The following is a 19,394-nucleotide window of genomic DNA, read 5'->3' as shown; positions in this document are numbered from 1 at the left end:
ATATATGTAAATACACACATGTATGTGCGCAGACAAAACAAAAAAGTAAAATAAATAAAATAGAGTCTAAATGACATGAAATTACAATTATTAAGTCTGAAATGGAGTAGGAAGAAGTATAACATACTTATTAGCATTAACACTGCTTCATATAACACCTCTGGGATCAGAAGTTTATGAATTAGCACACACAATCTTAATCAACTGATCAATAATCAACTGATCAATGGGCCATCAGGATTGATCAGCAGAATGAGTTTTAACTCATTAGTGGAGATGATCTTGAGCAAACACTAAAAACCTCATGCTATTCTCAGTGGGTAGCTCAGCTGGTGTGGACGAGTGTGAGAGAAAGTAGAGTTAAGCGAAGTGCTGTTACAACCAACTTAAACCGAGTAACATATTAATGATGTATAAGATTAAGTAAGAAATACAAATCAAAATTACGCCGTCTCTTAGGATCAACTAAGTGGGACATCCGAGAGCAGAACTGTGACTAAAGAACCACAGTTAAACATCTCTCTGCCATTTCACCACATCCATGCTGTGTAGCAAGCATGTCAAGATGTTATCAGTGGCATTCGAGCACAGTGAAACGGGGCTCTTTTACAAACAAGTGTTTGTGAGTAAGAAAGAAAACGCCATCAGTGTTAGCTGAGCCTCATAGACACTTCTTAACCACACACTATGTTCTTAAATGTGAGGCAACAAACAACATCCATTCAAGTCTCTCCAAATTGCTGCTCAAGACTCTGCAGTACTTTTCTGTTTTGTGTTTATTTTAGTAGCTCTTCTCAGTTTATGTATTTAACAGGTTTATGTCAAATTGAAATGGATGAATTATGTCATAGCAAAACAATGTTGCATGAAAATTGTTCCGACTTACCCATTATTGCATGCTCTCAATAATACAGTGATATATTGTTCCTTTTATTCATTTTGTTCCTTGTAAGGTGACCTTGGGTTTCTGAAAGGTGCCCTCAAATAAAAGGCATTATTATGAATATATTTGCAGCCTGATAATTGAGGATTAATGTCCCTGAATATAAAGCAAGTGCAGTAATTGACCAGTCTGGTGCCCCCCACACCCATCCATCCATCCATGTCACGGGGGGCTGGAGTCTATTCCAGCTACTATGGGGTGAGAGTTGAGGTACACCCTGGACAGGTCTAGTCACAGTCTGTCTCACGGCTAACACAGAGAGACAGACAACCATTCGCACTCACAGAACCCGCACAAGCACAGGGGGAAACATGCAAACTCCACCCAGAAAGGCCCCGGCCAGATGGTGGGGTCTAACTCAGGACCTGGTAGTGTTTGACTTTGCTTATTTTTGGTTTTATCTGTAATAGTACTTAAGACTACACAAGGAGTGTGCAGTGCTAATATTGCTGTCATTTTAATGTGGCACTTCATCTATGGAGGCCCCCCATTGATGACATTTGCACATATCTACTACTGATGTTTCAATACATATCTCAGATAACTGTGGAATTGCACTGATGAACAGCCATCACGGAAATTATGCAGAGATACAGCGAGGAGATGCAGAATTAACTTAAACAGTAGGAAGTAGGAACCACTAAACCACTAAAATTGTTTTTTCTGTTCAGGAATTAAAGTAAATAACTCTAAATTGGCATTTTAATCAGAAGATCCAGTACTAGAGTGTACTTAATGAAGTGTAGCGCAACAATATTAAGATGTTGTCAGGCAGAGTATTCAGAGGTTTGTGGTAATGGTGCAGAGGAAACATCCATGTATGATATTAAGTCCAACTGGCACCACTATGCTCGACTGTACGTTATAGACATTACATGCAGATGAAAAGGATTGACAGACCAGTTTCTCTCTCTCCAGGTCCCTCCTGTAACGGTCCTGGAGCTCAGTTTGGGTCTGAAGGCGTCTTTTTTCTTCTTCTGCTGCGTTAGCTGCTGCCTCCTCCAGAGCCTGCCAAAAGAGCAACAGACAAGCCAAAAATGACATTTTTTAATTTTCCTTTTTTTGCAGAGTGGACTAAAGCAGTATGTGAAATCACACATTTCACACCCTTGTAGTGTCAGGTTAAAGAGACTGTTTGGTGGTGTTACTTTTACATACACTAAAATATCACACTCTAGTCAGGGATATAGTCAGGGCTTAGAAAAGCTACACTTCTCAATAAATTAAAGTCCTAGAGTCGTAAAACAGCCAAAAAAACAAAATAAAAACAAAAGCCTGGAATTTTGAAGACTGTAAAGGGCTTCACTCTTCCTGCTTTTGCAGAAGCAACTACATATATGAAAATTTGAAATGTGTGCTGTGGGTATATAATAAAGACATAAAACAAGATAAAGCGTGGACTTAATCCTTTATTGGAATTAAAATAACACAAGGCAAAAGTTACCTACTATTAACTGGCTTTACCTTCGATTCGCTCCTCGTACCTTAACCAATCATCAGTCATCATTCTTAAGGAGTCATGCTACAGTCCAACTCGACACACTGGGGGGAATGATACCAATCTGGCAACATGTCCAGTGTTTTCAAAGAAAAAGCCATCTAAAGCGCACGTGTTGTTTGTATTTTGGCGTCCTCATAGCAATGGCCGTAATTGTAATACTTAATTTATACAGTTTCATCATCAAGTGCCATCATTTTGAGACATATTGCCAAGTGAAGTCTAGTTGAGGAGATAAATGATTTTGCAGTAAAGGTTAGGGATTGGCTAAAAACCAACCAGAACTGTAGCTCTTCTAATTTAATTTTCCCTTCTAAAGCCTGGTAATTATATCTATTAAGTTTTACTTTGTTTTAAGCATCTAGTAGTTTTATGAAACTGCTGTGCAGACAAAAGGTTAGCCAAGGATGAGAACTGAAAAGTAGTAACACATATATAGTATGCAGCACATCAGTTTCATGCTCCATTTTGAAACTGGCGAACTACATCATAACTTTTAAATAAACTTGAAATTAAAAAGCAGTTTCTCTATTTTAAAAACCACAGAATGAAAAAAGGAAAACAAACAACGAAACTGGTGTGAGGGGGAAGTTTCAGCAAAGACCTGTCGGGGGGGGATTGCTGCATGTTTAATTTTAGTTGTGTGGTTTATAACAGACTAACAGACATGAATGCGCTGCCTCTGAATAGGTATGCAAATGTAACACCAGCAGCGCTCTATGAAGGCAAATTGAGCATGAAGTAATACACACTGAAATCATTTGTACTGCAGAGTTCAGACTTCTTGGAATAACAAATGTTTTACCATTGCAGTTGCATTTTATTTTTGGGGTTGTTTTTTTTTGTTTTTATTAAAAAAAAATAAAAAATAAAAAAGTAAAAGAAGAAGAAGAGGAAGAAGAAGACGATGACTAGTCATTCTCTCATGACCTTCCACGTTTATCTGGGTCGATGTAACCATTACAGTTACAGCAACTGTACTGCCTTTGTCACACACACACACACACACACACACACACACACACACACACACACACACACACACACGGTCTTAGCCTAGTCATTGCAGACTCTACATGGTTAATCAATGCACCCCGACTCTGCTATGGATCCATGTTATTGCTGATTGCTAAAATCTCAATTTAATAACAAAGAAACAAAAACCAATTGAAATAGACCAACACAATGGAGATGGCACGGTGCTACAGTGCTAATTTAAAACACAAGTAATATAAACACAAAATGTGAAAACTGTTGCCTGCCAGTGCTGCCGCTCAGCATCCTATTAGATTCAAACATGGTATCAACATGAAAATCTTACACTGCCTAGTTCTCGATCGTTATCGCGTTCACAGAGTTGGGGGTCCACACTACCTGCGAGGCCAGTTAATGACAATACCCATCAGGATTTTATGGCTGATAAATAATCAGGATTTCAGACAGTGGTAAGAATGCTAGCCAGTTACTTCACATACTGGTATCATATTTGACCATTTTTAAACTATGGTAAATGGCCTGTATTTGTATAGCGCTTTTACTAGTCCCTAAGGACCCCAAAGTGCTTTACGCATCCAGTCATCCACCCACACATTCACACACTGGTGATGGCAAGCTACATTGTAGCCACAGCCACCCTGGGGCGCACTGACAGAGGCGAGGCTGCCGGACACTGGCGCCACCGGGCCCTCTGACCACCACCAGTCGGCAACGGGTGAAGTGTCTTGAAAAATTACATCAAAATTGAGACTTTCAAAGCGGAGGCTCAAACCGGCAGCCTTCCGATTACAAGGCGAACTCCCAACTCTTGAGCCACAATCGCCCGCTATGATAACATGAAGATCAAAAAATTTTTATATAGCACCAATTTAAAAAAAAAAAGCTGCCTCATGGCACTTTCTAGGATACAATACCAACAATATTAGAAAGAACCATCACCAGGCCCTCTATCAGCAAGTAATGGGCAACAGTGGGAAGGAAAAACTCCCTTTAAAAATAGGAGGAAACCTTTCAGCACCACCAACCTCGGGGAGGGGCAGCTATCTGCCACAGCCGGTTGTGAATGAAGGGAAATTCAGTTTAGCCGTTTGTGAAACACACCCAGCAAACAAGTGTGACGAGGCTTGATTTGCACTTTCTCACCATGAGTCTCCTTTTAGATTTAGAAGAGAGAATGTTGAGTGCACGCTACAGGTTTTGTTGCTTGTTTCAAGAATTTATTACAAAATGTAGCAGCAGCAGTTTCATTAACTCCATTTTCATTTCCATCCATTTAACTAAATTGCCTAATTTCATTATCTTGCCAGGATGTAACAACACTTGATATTTCTGGGTTTTGTTTTTTTTTGTTTGTTTTTTTAAATAAAGACAAATCTTCCCCATATGCTGTAATCGAAACGCAATCAAAATTTAGTTCCAAGAAGAAATTGACCATAATTGCAATTTACCTGATATATAAAGACAACATCCCAAAAAGTTGATTCTGTTCATCTGGACGTAGCGTTTTCAGTGGGAGAAATGTTTCATCATTCATCCAAGTGACTTCTTCAGTCTCAGCTGACTGCAGGTTTCCCCAAACTTATAAAAAGTACCTTTGCACATTGACTGAAACTAGCACCACTGAAGGAACAATGGCCTGGGAGGTTGGTTTCTTGATCATTAATATGCAGATTGTCATGACCACTGATCAAAGACCACTGATCAGTGCGAATGGTACCACGAGTACCATTCACAGAGAGTCGGGGAATGTCTGCAATCACAGCATTGTAAGTTGGTGAAAGATGTACCCTTAGGCCCCCCCTCCTCGATTCAGAGATGGTCTTTCCCTTTTCACGTAAATGGCCTCCTTGACTCAAACCAGCGTTCCTCCCTGTTCAGGATGTGTACATCCTCATCACTGTCCACTGGCCTGTAGGTGTAAATAGACTGCAGAGTCCTGGCCTGACGAGTTAGCTCTTCTGTGCTGTGCCATCCGCTTAGCCAGAGGTTGTTTGGTTTCCCTGATGTTTAATCCTGGCAATCCTCCTGGCACTTTACAGCGTACACTATGTCAGTCTGTTTGTGTCGCAGGACCCAATCCTTGGAGTGGACCAATTTTTGGTGCAGTGTGTTTTGGGGTTTAAAAACCACAGAGATGTGGGAGTTTTCACTTAGGCAGTGGTTGTCCTTCTCTCCTGGAGTGTTCTTTTGGCGCCTTCTCAGCTTTGACAAATGTCCGGCTGGGATAACCACATTTACTCAGGACCTTCTTGATATGATGTTCTTCTGCTTCCCTGGCCTCTGTATGTCATCAGGATGCTACAGTCACAGTTTGTGCTCCAGTGGATGATGAGAGTCAAACCTGTTTATAAGGTTGGGGAAACCTGCAGTCAGCTGAGAGTGAAGAAGTCACTTGGATGAGTAACGAAACTCTTTCTTCAAGTCAAGTCAGCTCTAAAAACTTTATATGGTCAGCTTTTGTATTTATAAAAGAAGCAAAGGTTCAAAAATGCTAGAATAATACTAACTAAAATAAAATACATTTAAAGCTTCAACCTAGCCTATATACTCCAAGGTTAAACTTTTATAATTGCTGCCATTGTTTTTGTTCTACAATCATTTAAATACATTGTGAAGCGTATAAATGGCAACTAGGGATGGGTACCGGTGTCATGGCACCGGTTCTGACATAAATGGTAGTAACCAGACCGAAAAGCAGCGCACATTTCGGTGCTTTTTTTTCCTGAGCTGTGTGATACACTTCTAGCCAATCATTTTACGTTTCCGAGGATAGTAGGCGGGGCCAGGTACGTACGTTCTGTTAGAGCAGAGCTACAGATTAAAAATGTCCAAGGCGAAGCAGTCAAAGTCTGGCTGTACTTCACAGCAAAATATGCAAATTCAGCAGCCTGCAACAAGTGCTTTAAGCTGATACTGTGATACTGTCAAAGGAGGTAACACCTCGAATCTGATGAAACACCTGGCGACGCATAGCGGTTTTTCTTTAAAGCCGAGAAATGCGCCGCATTTGATAGCTTGCTACGAGACCTCACACCGAGCACATCTACTGCGGGTGTGGTGCCTGTTATCGGACCCGGAGTTAGCAACATCCCCCAAGAACCCGAAGAGGAGAGTCCTGGCCCCTAGCCCTGCCAGTGTAGCAGAAATGATGACGGATGATGATGCAGCAGCAGCCGTTCTTCTCTGCGTGAGTAGCTTAATGTTGTTCGTGTGTAATTTACGTTGAGTAGGCTAACCACGTTATTACATTAATGCAGTAAGGTGAACTAGCAAACATCATCATAGCTACATGCGGCTGTTTTCTTGTTTGATGGCAGATACTCCCTTCACCCTGGACAAAAAGGCTAAAATGACCAAAGAAAAAGTGGAAAACAGGTAAACATGAGAGGTTTAGGACAAAGTTTGTGTTTTTTCCATTGTTTAAGCACTGCTTCCAGCCAAGAGTGATACTATATATGCCCCATAGCTGCAGAAAAGGCTAACATTGTTATCTTTTTACAAAAAACAGCTGAACATGAGAGGTTTTTGGACCAATTTTGTGTTCTCCATTCTTTAAGCACCGGTTTGAGCACCGTTTAAGCACCGGCACCGTTTCAAAAGTACCGGTTTGGCACCGGTATCGGATAAAACCTAAACGATACCCATCCCTAATGGCAACACAGTCTTGTGCGAACTGTGTGTAGCTGTTTTTGGCCTCTTGGCATCTCACTGACCTATGAGGAATGTGACACCAACAATACTAGAATATACAAACAATTTATGAAAACGCATTTTTAAGTTTGCCAGCTGTTGGTGTAGAGCGTGGGTTTGTTTCAAGACAAAACCGAACGTAACAGGGAAAAACATTTGGGTAAATTAAACTGTGCTGGTGGTTGATCAATAACCTCTTTTTGCTTCACCCCTGATGTGAACTGTCTGCAGACTGTCACAATGCTCCTCTTATAGCAGCAGTGTGTGAGAATGTCTACTGTATGCCTGTGTGTGGCTACACATGTTTGTGTTCATTGTTAATTCATGAAGCTAACTATGCGAGTTGTACACTTACACCTCAATGGTAGATTGTTGTGAGTTTAGAGGTCGCTGTTCCAGACAAAGAACTCTTGTCCTGTTCTTCAGTCTGTTAGACGAGCGCAGCGTGAACCAGGCTGACTGCAACTTAGCTTTACTCACAATGCTGGCTGCAACCCCCCCCGGTCCTACACTGAACTGAAAACCTAACCACTGATACGTGGTCAATGCGGTGATTTAAGTTTAACTAAACAATACCATTCTCAGAAGATTTATCTGACCCCTTGAGTCAGTTAAGAGGCCTTTTTAAATTATTTGTAGCCCATCTGCTCTGCAATGATGTTTTTTTCCTATAACAAAAATCACAAAATCAAACAGTTGAGAGACTATTTCATAACATTTGCCCACATTGCAGAAGGACAGTACAAACAAACAGATTTCTCACGGATGACTAACAGCAATGAGAAAAATACTTAACCACGACAATATTGAAGATGGCACTTCCTGTTATTTCTCAGAATTAGCAGAGAGCAGCCACTAATTATCAGCATTTGAAAAAGACAAATGAAATTGCAGAAATCAGCAGTGTTGGTAGCAGCAGAGAGAGTGAGGTTTAGCAGGAGGATTTTCTGGAGCAACATGTTTAATGGCTGCTGCACCCCCTGCCCCCACATTGCTCTTTCAATCCACATTCCTTCATTTGCAGGAAGTGATGGACTATTTATTAGTCAGAGACTGCAGGGTGGAGCTGGTCTATTGTTGGCATTCATGAGCTGGCAGCAAGTTTCAGTGGTAACGAGGGTTTTTAGTTGACCTACTTCAAATAGTTGCATGAGACGCGTGTGTAACCCTGCAGTGTGCGACACAAAAATACACTGTCACTTCTAAAAGTGCGCAAGATAATGATTATTGAATGATTATTTTAAGTTGTGATGCAATCTTAGAGGAATGTTGCTGGATTGGTTTTGACACTTAATTTAGACAATGACAGCCGTGATGACATACCTGACTGAAAACTGTGGTTCCTTCTTGGCCACAAACCGCCTTCGCAACACTGGTTAAGCAAGATGCAATCCCAACATTATACCATAATAGTTAGAGACATCTTGGTACTTCTAAGTTGCTGTATCTGTGCCAGTCGGCTCTATCCGTTTAGTTTTATCACTTCACAGTGCAGTGGGTGGCCACAGAGAGAGGTGGCAGGCTGCTGACCATAGCCAGTATATGTCTATGGTCTGGGGGGGAGAGATTTATGAAAACAGTTATAGTTGTAACCAGACTGGACCATTTTGTTAGCTCCATTACCATCCATCCAGTTTTTGCTAGTATCCACAAGCTCGTTCTTTTGATCACTACCCCACAGTTTGCAACCACAGATGAAGCTAGGAGTATATCAACACTTGGCTATGCCTGTTCATAAAAAATGATGACCGTAATCAATTACAGAGGGCAGCCCTGGCAGAGTTCAACACCCACTAGGGCTCACATCCTGCAACGCAGACCAACTTCTCACTGTGGTCGTACAGGGACCGAATCGCTCATAAAAACAAACCAAATAAACCATACATCCAAAGAACCTCAAAAAAACCATCCACTGAGGCTTAAAGGTGTGATTGCTTTGAAAGTAGCTAGGCCCATCAGAGGCCTTCTTTCTTTGGGCTTCCCCCCTCCACAAGCTCTCAAAAGTCAGTTTGACGCAAGCAAGCAGAAGTCAGCTCCGACAGCAGAGCCGTCTGCAAGAGCATAAATTAGCTACAGCTAAGCAGAGACGCGCTCGCCTGCATGATGGCTCCTTTGTGCACTTGGCTGTCGAGTTCTATTTGCATAAATGGCAACAAATTATTTGCTGTTTTTTGACAGAAATAGAATTCCATAAAAGGCAAGGCAGGCAGAACATTGTTTTCAGATACTTTAGGCACTTTCCCAAAATTAGTGCCACATAGTTTGCACCTTCCTGTGGAGACTGTCTGAAAAATGGAGGACAGGCTTGCAGCTTTAACACTGCAAATTCTTCACACTTACAGTTGAGCCCTGAACATTTCTAAGACTTCTCTGACATTAATGTGAGAACACAAATTAGCTGGTCTTTAACCACCAGTGTGCTGTAACATTGTGTGAATAGTTCGACAGTGAGGTGCAGTTGCTCCAGTGCACTTTATGCTGGAAGAGGAATGCCTCCCATCCTTCCTCATTCTTTAATCTGAGACTGCAGAGCTGTGCTTTGAGGAGTGCCGTTTTCAAACATACAAGTTCAGAACTTCAGTGAGGGAAATCCCTCAGGTTTGTCTCGCTCACTAAAGAATGCACAGACGTTTTTTTCTGCTCCATTCATAATCTTATTTATACATCCTGGTGTTCGTCTGTGATCCAACAGATGCACCTCCAGCCTTATATGCAGACGTTTCTCTCGTTATAACCTCAGTAACCACATCTCCCTTATGTGCACTTCCTATTTTCAAGAAGTTCTCAAGAGAAAGGCTGTTTTAATTACTGTTATTACTGCCTGCCCAACCGTCGGGCTGTTATCTGATAAGCTCTCTCTTCTTTTTTTCCATTTTAACAAAGGAAAATAAACTTTTATTTTTAGCTCAGAGGATGAAAGTCGGTGGCTTCACTTTACATGGTGTTTCTAATGTCTGAGGATCACATGTTGATCTTGTACTATATGTACAGTTTGCACTTATTATAGCTTTTTGTCTCTAAATGATGCACACTCATTCAGTTTTTCCCATGAAGATATGCACCTCTGTCTCACATGACCACAAAGATCGACTTCCCTGTTTCAATACAAACAGCATAGTGAAGATGGCCAAGAGCTGCTTTAAGTCTCTCGTTTTTTCCTCCCCCGCTTTGCTTTTGTGATTTTATCTGTTATATTTTTGACAATCTCTGCATCTTTCACTTCTGTTCATTTTCATCTTTGAGATGCTACGAAACAGAAGTGATAGTGAGGCAGACTTTTTCTGACCAGACTGGATCCACGGGGGACTATTGACTGTGTGAGTTTCATCTCCTACCTTCCTCATATTTTCCAGTTCATGCTGCTTGGCCTCATTGGCTATCTGTAGCTCCCTCATCCTCAGCTCCAGTTCTTCCTGTTCAGCCTGCTGTTTCAGCCGCAGCTCTCTGCGCTTCTGTCGAGCCTCGCGGTGCGGCGCTGGTCTGCCCTGACGCAGCAGAGTCACGCAGTTCTGAACAGCTGAGACATGGATATCACACAAAAAAAATCTTTAGTTTTAGAGCTTCCCGTTTCATGTTTTGGTTTTTCCAAGCCCCTCTATGAATTGCCACTTTCTTCCTGGAGGACAGTTTTGCATGCCAGCGTGATCCCAGCAGCTATGTTGTCAGGGGCAATTCAACCCTGGAAGGATCACTCAAGGCAAACTGGTCCTGGGAGAAATGTCACAGTAAGGAGGCCGAGCTTTAACCTATGGGGTCTGGCTGGGCACAGTCTAAAAGCACTACATGGGCTTGCTCTCTTGTGGGACCACCACTAACAGTAGGGGATATGAGAGTTTGGTGTTTTGTGGATCAGGCCGCAGTCATGGTTGGATGCCCTCTCTGTCCAAACCACAGATGACAAATCTAGCTTTAGGAACATGGAATATCACCTCTTTGGGCAGGAAGGCACCTGAGCCAGTGTGAGGGGTTGGGAAGTACTGCTAGAGATAGTTGGGCTTGTCTCAATACACAGCCTGGGCTCTTTACCACTCTGGAGTTGCCATTGCTCAAAGGCAATCGTCAGGCAGTCAGGTTTAGGTATATGCATGGGATGACTGAAGGTGCCCCTTCCGGGGACTCCATTGTCCCCTTCAGGCAACTTGAATTGTCAAGAAGATTAGTGACAACACAATCTGGGGATATGCGAATGGGAGGGACCACCTGAGCCATGGTTTGCTTGTCCATAATGACCATCGTGTTTGAACATACAATTCACGATGTTCATATTTGCACTTGGCCCCAGGACACCCTAAGTCACAGGTCGATGATTGATTCTGTAATCATTTCATCAGACCTGCAGCTACATGTCCTGGGTATTCTCATAAAGAGAGAAATTCAGCTGTTACTGAGGTTACACTGAATAGTGAGAGAGAAAAAAAGAGATAGCTGAAACAAGCAGTGGACATGAGCTTCCTCCAAAGGGTGGCTGGAGACTCCCTTAGGGACTGTAGTTGTTCAGTCATCCGAACAACTACAGCAGGCTCCTGGATACCTTGTAGGTCAGGTGTTTTGAGCAGAACAAAAGTTTTTCTTTAACTGTGTCGAACTAACAGGTTTATTTGCAGTAGAAGTAGTGAACAACTAATTTACTGTTTATTAACAATGAGGCAGACAGCAGAAAACTATTATCGAACTACTATCGAGCAGCTTCGATAGAACTCACCTTGGATCCACTCCTGCTTCTTCTTCTTGTCTGATGCACTGATTTCAAAGCTTTTTTGTGATGACTTGATGAGAAAGAGGCACTTCTTTCCCTCTTTATCTTGTAAATGCTGCAAAGAAAAACAGAATTTACAAGCTGACAATACACAGACAAAAAACAATAACATACTTCTTTTTTCCTAAACAGTTCTCTGGTCTTTTATTTCTTATGTGCATAGGGGATTAATCTCTGTGTTTCACATGTTTAGATTCTCTTCCGCTGCTGTTCTCATAGAAATCAAGGCTGGGAAGCTGAAACAGAGTTTTACTACAGACAGCAGGCTCTTGCCTCCACACTGCAGTTTCCATCCAACAGGACGTCTCCTTTCTTTTCAGCCAAGTCTTCACCAACATAGTATGAGATTGTGTTTGGCTTCAGCACAAACCAGCGCTCTGTCCAGTTCTTTCTCTTGTGCCCTTTCTTCATCATATAGCCCTGCAGTAAGACAGAATACTTAGCGGCTTAAATAACATTCACATCCTCCTAACAGCAAGCTTCATTATACATCAATAATTAACACTTTATGAACTGAAATTTCATTATTTGACACCATTTTTAATCAATGATTTGCATTTGTGGTTAGAATTTAATCTGTAATTGTTTTCAAAATGCTTGGTCCCAAACAGCGTTTTTCTTTTTTTTCTTTTTAAAAAAAAAAAAAAAAAAAACAGTTTTAGTTTTTAGCAGAATTAATCGAAATATCGAAAAACTTCCGCATTTTTGGGGCCTTTTTTCTACTGTGAACTAAGACATTTAGAGGGATTTTGACATTTTCATTGCCAGGTGCTAAATGTGCTGTTTAATTTAGTGTGAAATCTATGACTCCTATCATTTAAAGTGGTATATGCTTCACAGTTATTACAGTAGGCTGCATCGGCACTCTTTGAAATCAGAGTAAGATGACAGAGCTTTGCGATGAAGACTGTACCATCAGTCTGTGCTGATGTGCTGCCCACCTGTTTGAGCACGTCGAGAATGAGTTCCTGGTAGACTTCACCGATTCCCATTGAGAGCGTCTGATGGTCCATGCCCTTACTGAAGTGACCCGACCCAACTAGGCTGATGAGCTCCCATGCATTCAGACACTGCTGCTTCGAGTTCAGCTGCAGCTTATAGTCCTCGAAGCGCTCCTCCACCCAGCTTCCCCCCATCGCCTCTGTCAACTTACGCAAGAAGTACTCAATCTGTACATGCAGACATGCACACACACACACACACACACACACACAGAGTCATTTTTCATCAAAAGCACAGCTGTTCATTTACAATAAAAGATAACTTTCACCATTTCTGCATTTTTCCCACAATTCATCCTTACATGACTGCAGCAGCAAAATGTGCATTTCTTTTGCAAACAATCTTCCTGTGTTTGAGTTCTGATGTTTTTCCTACACAACAATAAATCTTCCAGCATTTGTAAAAGAACAGGAAGCTCGAAACTTCCTTTTCTGCTCTTGAGCAACGGACTTTTTCCACTGGCTACTAAGTGACACAGTGAAGGGACACGTACAATATCATATGCTGCAAATAAAACAGACTACAGATGAATAAAAGGCTGTTCACGCCAGTGCTTCCCCTTTTAGTAAGCACTTTGAAAAGAAATGCTCCAGTCTAAAATGTAAGATGTTTACTGTCTCTCTTGAAAAAACAACAACAAACAAACAAACAAACAAACAAACAAACAAACAAACAAAACCTTAATGTGATTCCTGAGTCACTAGTCAATGGCATCCTTACAGGTTAGCGTCTTACTGTGTAGCTTCTGAAGCACTTTTGATGCAAAGACAGCTCACACAGACGTTTGTGGTCAGTGCTGTGGTTTTATGACTGCAGGGTCCAAGGCAGGGTTAAGCTAATTATGTGGCATAGATGGCATCCCAAAGCTGCGTCTTTACACACAATTGGTGTGGTCTCAATGTTTTCAAAACCTGATTTAGCTTCTTCAGTTTCTTTCGATGTTGCTTTACTCCATGTTAAGTTGGAGATGTGAACAAAAAAAACGACACCTAGAACTCACCCAGAATTTGTCTGTTCCTTTCTAGAGCCATCTGGTGTTTACATGAATTGTTTTCTTTTAATGTCACTTTTCTTACATCCAGACCACAGGCGTCAAAGTCATTTTACTTCATGAGCCACATACCAGTGAATGAGATCTCAAGTAGGACGGAGCGGTAAAACAACTGCAAAGTGCTTTTGTTTTAATGTACACAAGGCTTTCTAAAAGTATTCACATTTAATTTAACATCTATTTACGCAACACATCAACAGCCTTGGGTACTTATATGTGCACTAAAGAGCACTTCAAAGTGGATCTGCAAAAGTACAAAACCCAGTAATGTCACGTTTTTCAATTTAATGATTTAATCAGTAAATCTAAGACTAACCAACCCTCTATGACACCAACTGACGGAAGAGCCACAAAAAAAAGAAAGAAAAAAAAAAACAGGGCGTACTACAACGCAACAGCATCCCATGTTTTCTGACCTCCTCAGTGACGACGATCAGGGGGTATCTGTCTTCAGACAGGAAGTTGAAGATGCACCAGATCTTGAAGGCGTCATCATTACAGATCTTCAGCTCATTCTGCTCCAGGTTCTTCCTATACGACAACGTCCAGCACATTTTGTTGAAGTCCTGACGGTTAAAGTTATCCTTCACCTGTGGCATAACAGAAACATCATCAGGTTATGTTCCACACCAAAGGAGAACAGTCTGCTTTTCCAGACGCTCACATTTTTTAAAGCTGACGTTTCAAACCACAGAGCATAGATATTATACATATGGGATATATCCATTTATCAAATCCATAATACACAACTTTAATAACATACAACATGCGTTTCATCTACTAGCACATGCCCATGCTAGTTAGTCCAGGGTGGCTAGGCAAAATGATGTCATTAGGGTATCTAAGATGTACATGTGTGCAGGAGTGTTCGGAAAGACAGATTGTGTATTACAGTACGATGCACACAGAAACTGAGAAGGGACAAAAAGAAAAAGTGCCTCTAGGCTTTAAATTCCAGAGCCAAATGGGAGGAAAGTTCTTAAAAAGGTCTAGTCAGTGGTGTGGAGGGGATGTTTTCTTTGAGCCAGTGAACAGTAGCATCTCCATGGAGACTACCGGCTGGCTGAGTGCGCGGCCATTTGGATGAGAAGCACATCTTGTCCTGCTGGCAGTCGCCCCACAAATCCAACCACCAGCAAATGATCCCAAAACATCTTCCAACGTTTGCCGTAATTAGAAACCAGTCAACCCTGTAACTGGATTCATCAACTATTATATCTACAGTCCATGAATCCTGCTCAAAACCATGGTTACGGCACCTGCAGTGGCCATCACACAGTTTTTAGAAACACTGGTCTAAGGTGGCAGTCAGGACATTCGGTAGCACTTCATATTGCTGTTGAACACTCAGCCTTTAACACAGTACAAACTTTAGTGGAACTACCACCCATTTTCATCTCCAGATTTTTTTAAATTTTATTCTGAGTAGCTTTGCATTATTCACCATTTAAAATAATCCTCGATTTTCTTACACTAAGCCTTAGTGAAGACCCCCAGTTAACTGGCTAACAAATCATTTAGCTCCTTCCCCTATAAGTCGTCTTTAATTTAAAGACGACTGTTCAAATAGGTTTGTAGCTTCTGTGGGCACAACTTAGCTGACCATAGTAAGGATATCCTCTATGACATCATACAGAGGCAAGAGTGTCGGGGGGAGGGATGTGTGAAACCAAGTGTGTACAAATCTGGAGACTGAGCTTACAAAGGCATTATTTGTCATTTGCTGACCTCATTACTTGAAAATTTTTCCCCCCCCTCAGCTTATCATCTCAGAGAGGCGGCCTGGTGTAAAAAAGTATAACCTCCAGCTGAACTCTCCAGAATGTGCTTTGCAGTCCCCTTTACAGAGCTGCGTGGGAAGTCACTCCTTTTTCCTCTGTGTAAATGTGGGCAAGACTAACGCTTTCAGAGGGAGGGGCTCAGCCACACTAACATGCACAACGCTAAAATAAGGGAGTAGTTATTTACAAAGCAAATAGCTTCTGAGCTTGTGCGTTTTATCAAATGCTTCATTAAAATGTCCTTTTTCACAGGCAACATACAGAACAGTGAGTTTGTGAAGTATGTTCACATGATAATAAACCTTTGACTTGTGTGCTGCTTCAGCTAGTCCCGAACCTGAATCCATTTTCCATGCTGTGACAGAGAGAGACAAACATCCAGCTTGAAAGCCTGAACGGTTTCAAGATCTGATGTAACCTGCTATTGTGCTCATTTAGGTTGAGTGCCTGTGTAGAAACCTGTCTTAGATGTTAAAGCGATAGTACTTCCTCAACTTTTGAGAGTCACCCTGAAGCATTGCTTTACTCAACACTGCAAACTAGGACTAAACGTCAATTAATTTTGACGTCTAAATGAAGTAAAACACTTTTTTTTAAATTCACAAAAAACAAAAACAAACATTCCTGTAGTGTATTACTCTTTTCTCTGTGCGTCTTTGTTCTAAATCAGCGGTCCCCAACCCCCGGGCCTCGGACTGGTACCGGTCCGTGAGTCGTTTGGTACCGGGCCGCGAGAGTTGAGGCTCGGGTGTGGAATGTATAGTTTTCAGGGTTTTTAAATCGGTTTTCAGCGTTATTTTGTTATCGTTTTTATCGTTAACTCTGTTTTCCTGGGTCTTTTCACGTGTGTTATGAATAAATCTTCTTTTTTCAGTACCGGTACTAGTTTTATTTTGTTGTATTTATCCGCGACACCTTAAAGGCCGGTCCGTGAAAATATTGTCGGGCATAAACCGGTCCGTGGCACAAAAAAGGTTGGGGACCGCTGTACTAAATTATTATTTTAAAACAAGAAGCACTCAGACAGCACAAACTTCAGCAAATTCAACTCACCCCCTAGTCTCTGTATTTATCACTTTGGCCTTCAGCTCAATCTATTGACCTTGATGGAAAGATCAGAGGTCAAATGTGACATATTTTAAATCTTTATAAAGTCATGGCAAACATGACTCCACACACCTACAAAGATTTATCAGAATTTGTTCAAACTTCTCCAGCTACTGTGTTTACAGAAACACGACAGCCAAACTTCTCTTTAATTGGCCTCGGCATCGTCACCTCTCCCATCAGAGATAGCCAATCTCTATGACATCATTCAGAGCCTTTTCAAGCCAAGACAGAAGAAAATGCAAAAATAATAAAAAATGAGAGATAATAAATGTATTTCATGTACCTTAGCAGCGATAAATTAAGTGTGTATTCAATAATAAATAAGCAAAATAGATATCCTCATTTACTTTAGCTATGCAGATTAAATGTGGGTTTGCCTACCAGTAACTTATCAGTCATGCTGATTCTCAGATGGTACAAATGTGTATTCAATATTTGTTGCTGTTGGGAGCTTTCTGGAGATTACTGAAGCTGAAAACAGCTGCAGGTCTTTTGTGAAGGTGAAATTACTGGCAACTATTAAAGACTGTAACAGGTAAAGATTGTTTGTGAGGCTAAAAATAGATTTTGGGTGGAGTAAAATGAAAAAAAAAAGTTACATGCCGGTGTAAAGAGGCTCCTCCCATCATGAATATTTTGCCATTCGTCACTGGTTCTGGCAGTAAGTCTGACTCAAAAACAACATATTCTGCTGTTGTTATAAATAAGGACGTGTCTCTCATGATGATGTGTTCAGGTAGCTGAATGTGTTCGCATCATGTTTGTGGTTCTGAATGCTTAATCACTCTGCAGCAACACAACATGCGAGGATAGGGTAAAGGGGAAGTCGTGAAAGCAGGATTTGTTACGAAAGAGCTTCTCTTTGCGTCACGCTCGTCTTGTTTTCGTTTTGTTCTTAGCTCGCTGGTTCTCGCTGTCTTTTCTCCTCCTCCCCTTCAAGATCCCTCTCGGTCTTTTCCCTTCAACAGTGAGATCCTTGTCAGCAAATCGCCCCCTCCTCTCCACTGCCACATGTTCATTAGGATTCAGGATCTAAACTTCAACCTTATCTCACACCGAAACAACACAACACAGAAATGTAACAAGTGGAGCCAGACTAGAATAAACTGGAAGACAAAAAGAAAATCTTGTTACCAGTTCAACCGGACTGTCTGCTTTTTAAAAATCACAGACTTCAGTGGAATGAGAATCACACCAGTGACAGGAGCAGCTGAATGTTCAACACGGTATGATGTGATATGAAAGCATTTGAAAAGGGGGAAGTAGTAACAAAGTGCTTTTTTAATGGTCCACAGCACAAGACAGGTGCTGTTAGGATGGTTCATCACCAACATCTGGCATCAACATCCTCATTTCTTTAAAAAAAGCGTAATAAATATACATAAATCTAAACACAGACTGCTGAGGCTCTCATTGGCAGATAACTAAAGGTGAATATTGCGATACAACTATGAAAGCATCCTCCAGTTACTGTAGCCAAATCTTCCTCTCCATGTCTTTTGTGGTTAGTGTGAATTCGAATGACAAAGTTCACCAAAACTGAACTATAAGACACGCTCTGCAGCAAGAACACAGATTACTCCAGATCTGACATTATTTACATACACAACTGTGCTAAATAAATAAACATTTGAGCATTTCTGATGAAAAGAAAAAAAAACAGATATAGGCCCCTCAACTTGGGCAAAATTCAAGGAATTCTTATTTTATTTGTAAAGTTCCTAAACAGAAAAACCAGCCCATTAAGCTCTTAACCCTTAACAGAACAGTCCATGTTCTGTGCATGAATGCATTTTAAATTTCCGTTTTCCCTATTAAATGTGATGTTTCAGAAGAATGGATTTCAAATTAAGATAATCGCTTTAAGGCATGTTAGCACAAAAGTCTTACTGCCAATCTGCTGCCGCTCAGCGAGGAAACACTGTGCCTTACAAACCCACCCGATCAGTCTCAGACTGGTGAAACCTCAATTAGCTTCAACACATTTTTACATGAAGTGAGGACTCAGGATTTTGTCCTCCATCTTTCCTAACAGCAGAGAACTATTGCAACAAGAGGAGTCACCACAGCGGTCAACACTTTCAGTGACTGTGTGTGTCAAAATTCTTGACTTGGAACAATGAACTTAAGTAATCTCTGTTTGTAACACAAGCACACACACACACACACACACACACACGTTTCTATGTAGTGCAACATGCTATCACACAACAAAGTGTGCGGCCCTGAGCTTCAACATCATCATCACTTTTCTGCTACATCAGCAGTGGTAAGTGTTTCAGGGTCATGGTACAGAGTTCAACAATCTCATCACACCAACACACGTCTCTGTGCTCTTATAAAAGAAAATGTTAGAGGTCTGCCTTTTATTTTCTGCTGCACTATACGGGTGAGTTGGTGAGGATAATGTACAGACTGCCTCCATCTGCACTTCCTGTCTGCTGTACAAAGGCACAAACACACACGCAGTTTAAAGTTTTTCCTGACTAGCAACTGTGTTCACTTGTAAAATAAGATACTTGCTCTCCTGGGTTTCTGATTCACACACACACACACACACACACACA

The 19,394-nt window shown here is 41.3% G+C and overlaps 1 protein-coding gene across 1 annotated transcript in view; it reads right to left on the bottom strand.

Moving 5' to 3' along the window:
- Positions 1–19,394, bottom strand: part of swap70b (switching B cell complex subunit SWAP70b) — a 32,909-nt gene that overhangs the window by 7,833 nt on the left and 5,682 nt on the right. The window contains exons 3-8 of the mRNA XM_005731525.1: positions 14,353–14,526; positions 12,825–13,052; positions 12,157–12,303; positions 11,830–11,938; positions 10,463–10,644; positions 1,844–1,951 (exon numbers count right to left, since the gene is read on the bottom strand). Coding sequence (XP_005731582.1) covers positions 1,844–1,951; positions 10,463–10,644; positions 11,830–11,938; positions 12,157–12,303; positions 12,825–13,052; positions 14,353–14,526 — 948 coding nt within the window. The remainder of the gene's footprint in view (positions 1–1,843; positions 1,952–10,462; positions 10,645–11,829; positions 11,939–12,156; positions 12,304–12,824; positions 13,053–14,352; positions 14,527–19,394) is intronic.

The sequence above is a fragment of the Pundamilia nyererei genome, unplaced genomic scaffold (genome assembly GCF_000239375.1).
Source record: "Pundamilia nyererei isolate P.nyererei 1_Seehausen unplaced genomic scaffold, PunNye1.0 scaffold00043, whole genome shotgun sequence".
Lineage (NCBI taxonomy): Eukaryota > Metazoa > Chordata > Actinopteri > Cichliformes > Cichlidae > Pundamilia > Pundamilia nyererei.
Note: the sequence above shows the minus strand (reverse complement) of the source record. Positions and strands in the feature narration are given on the sequence as shown.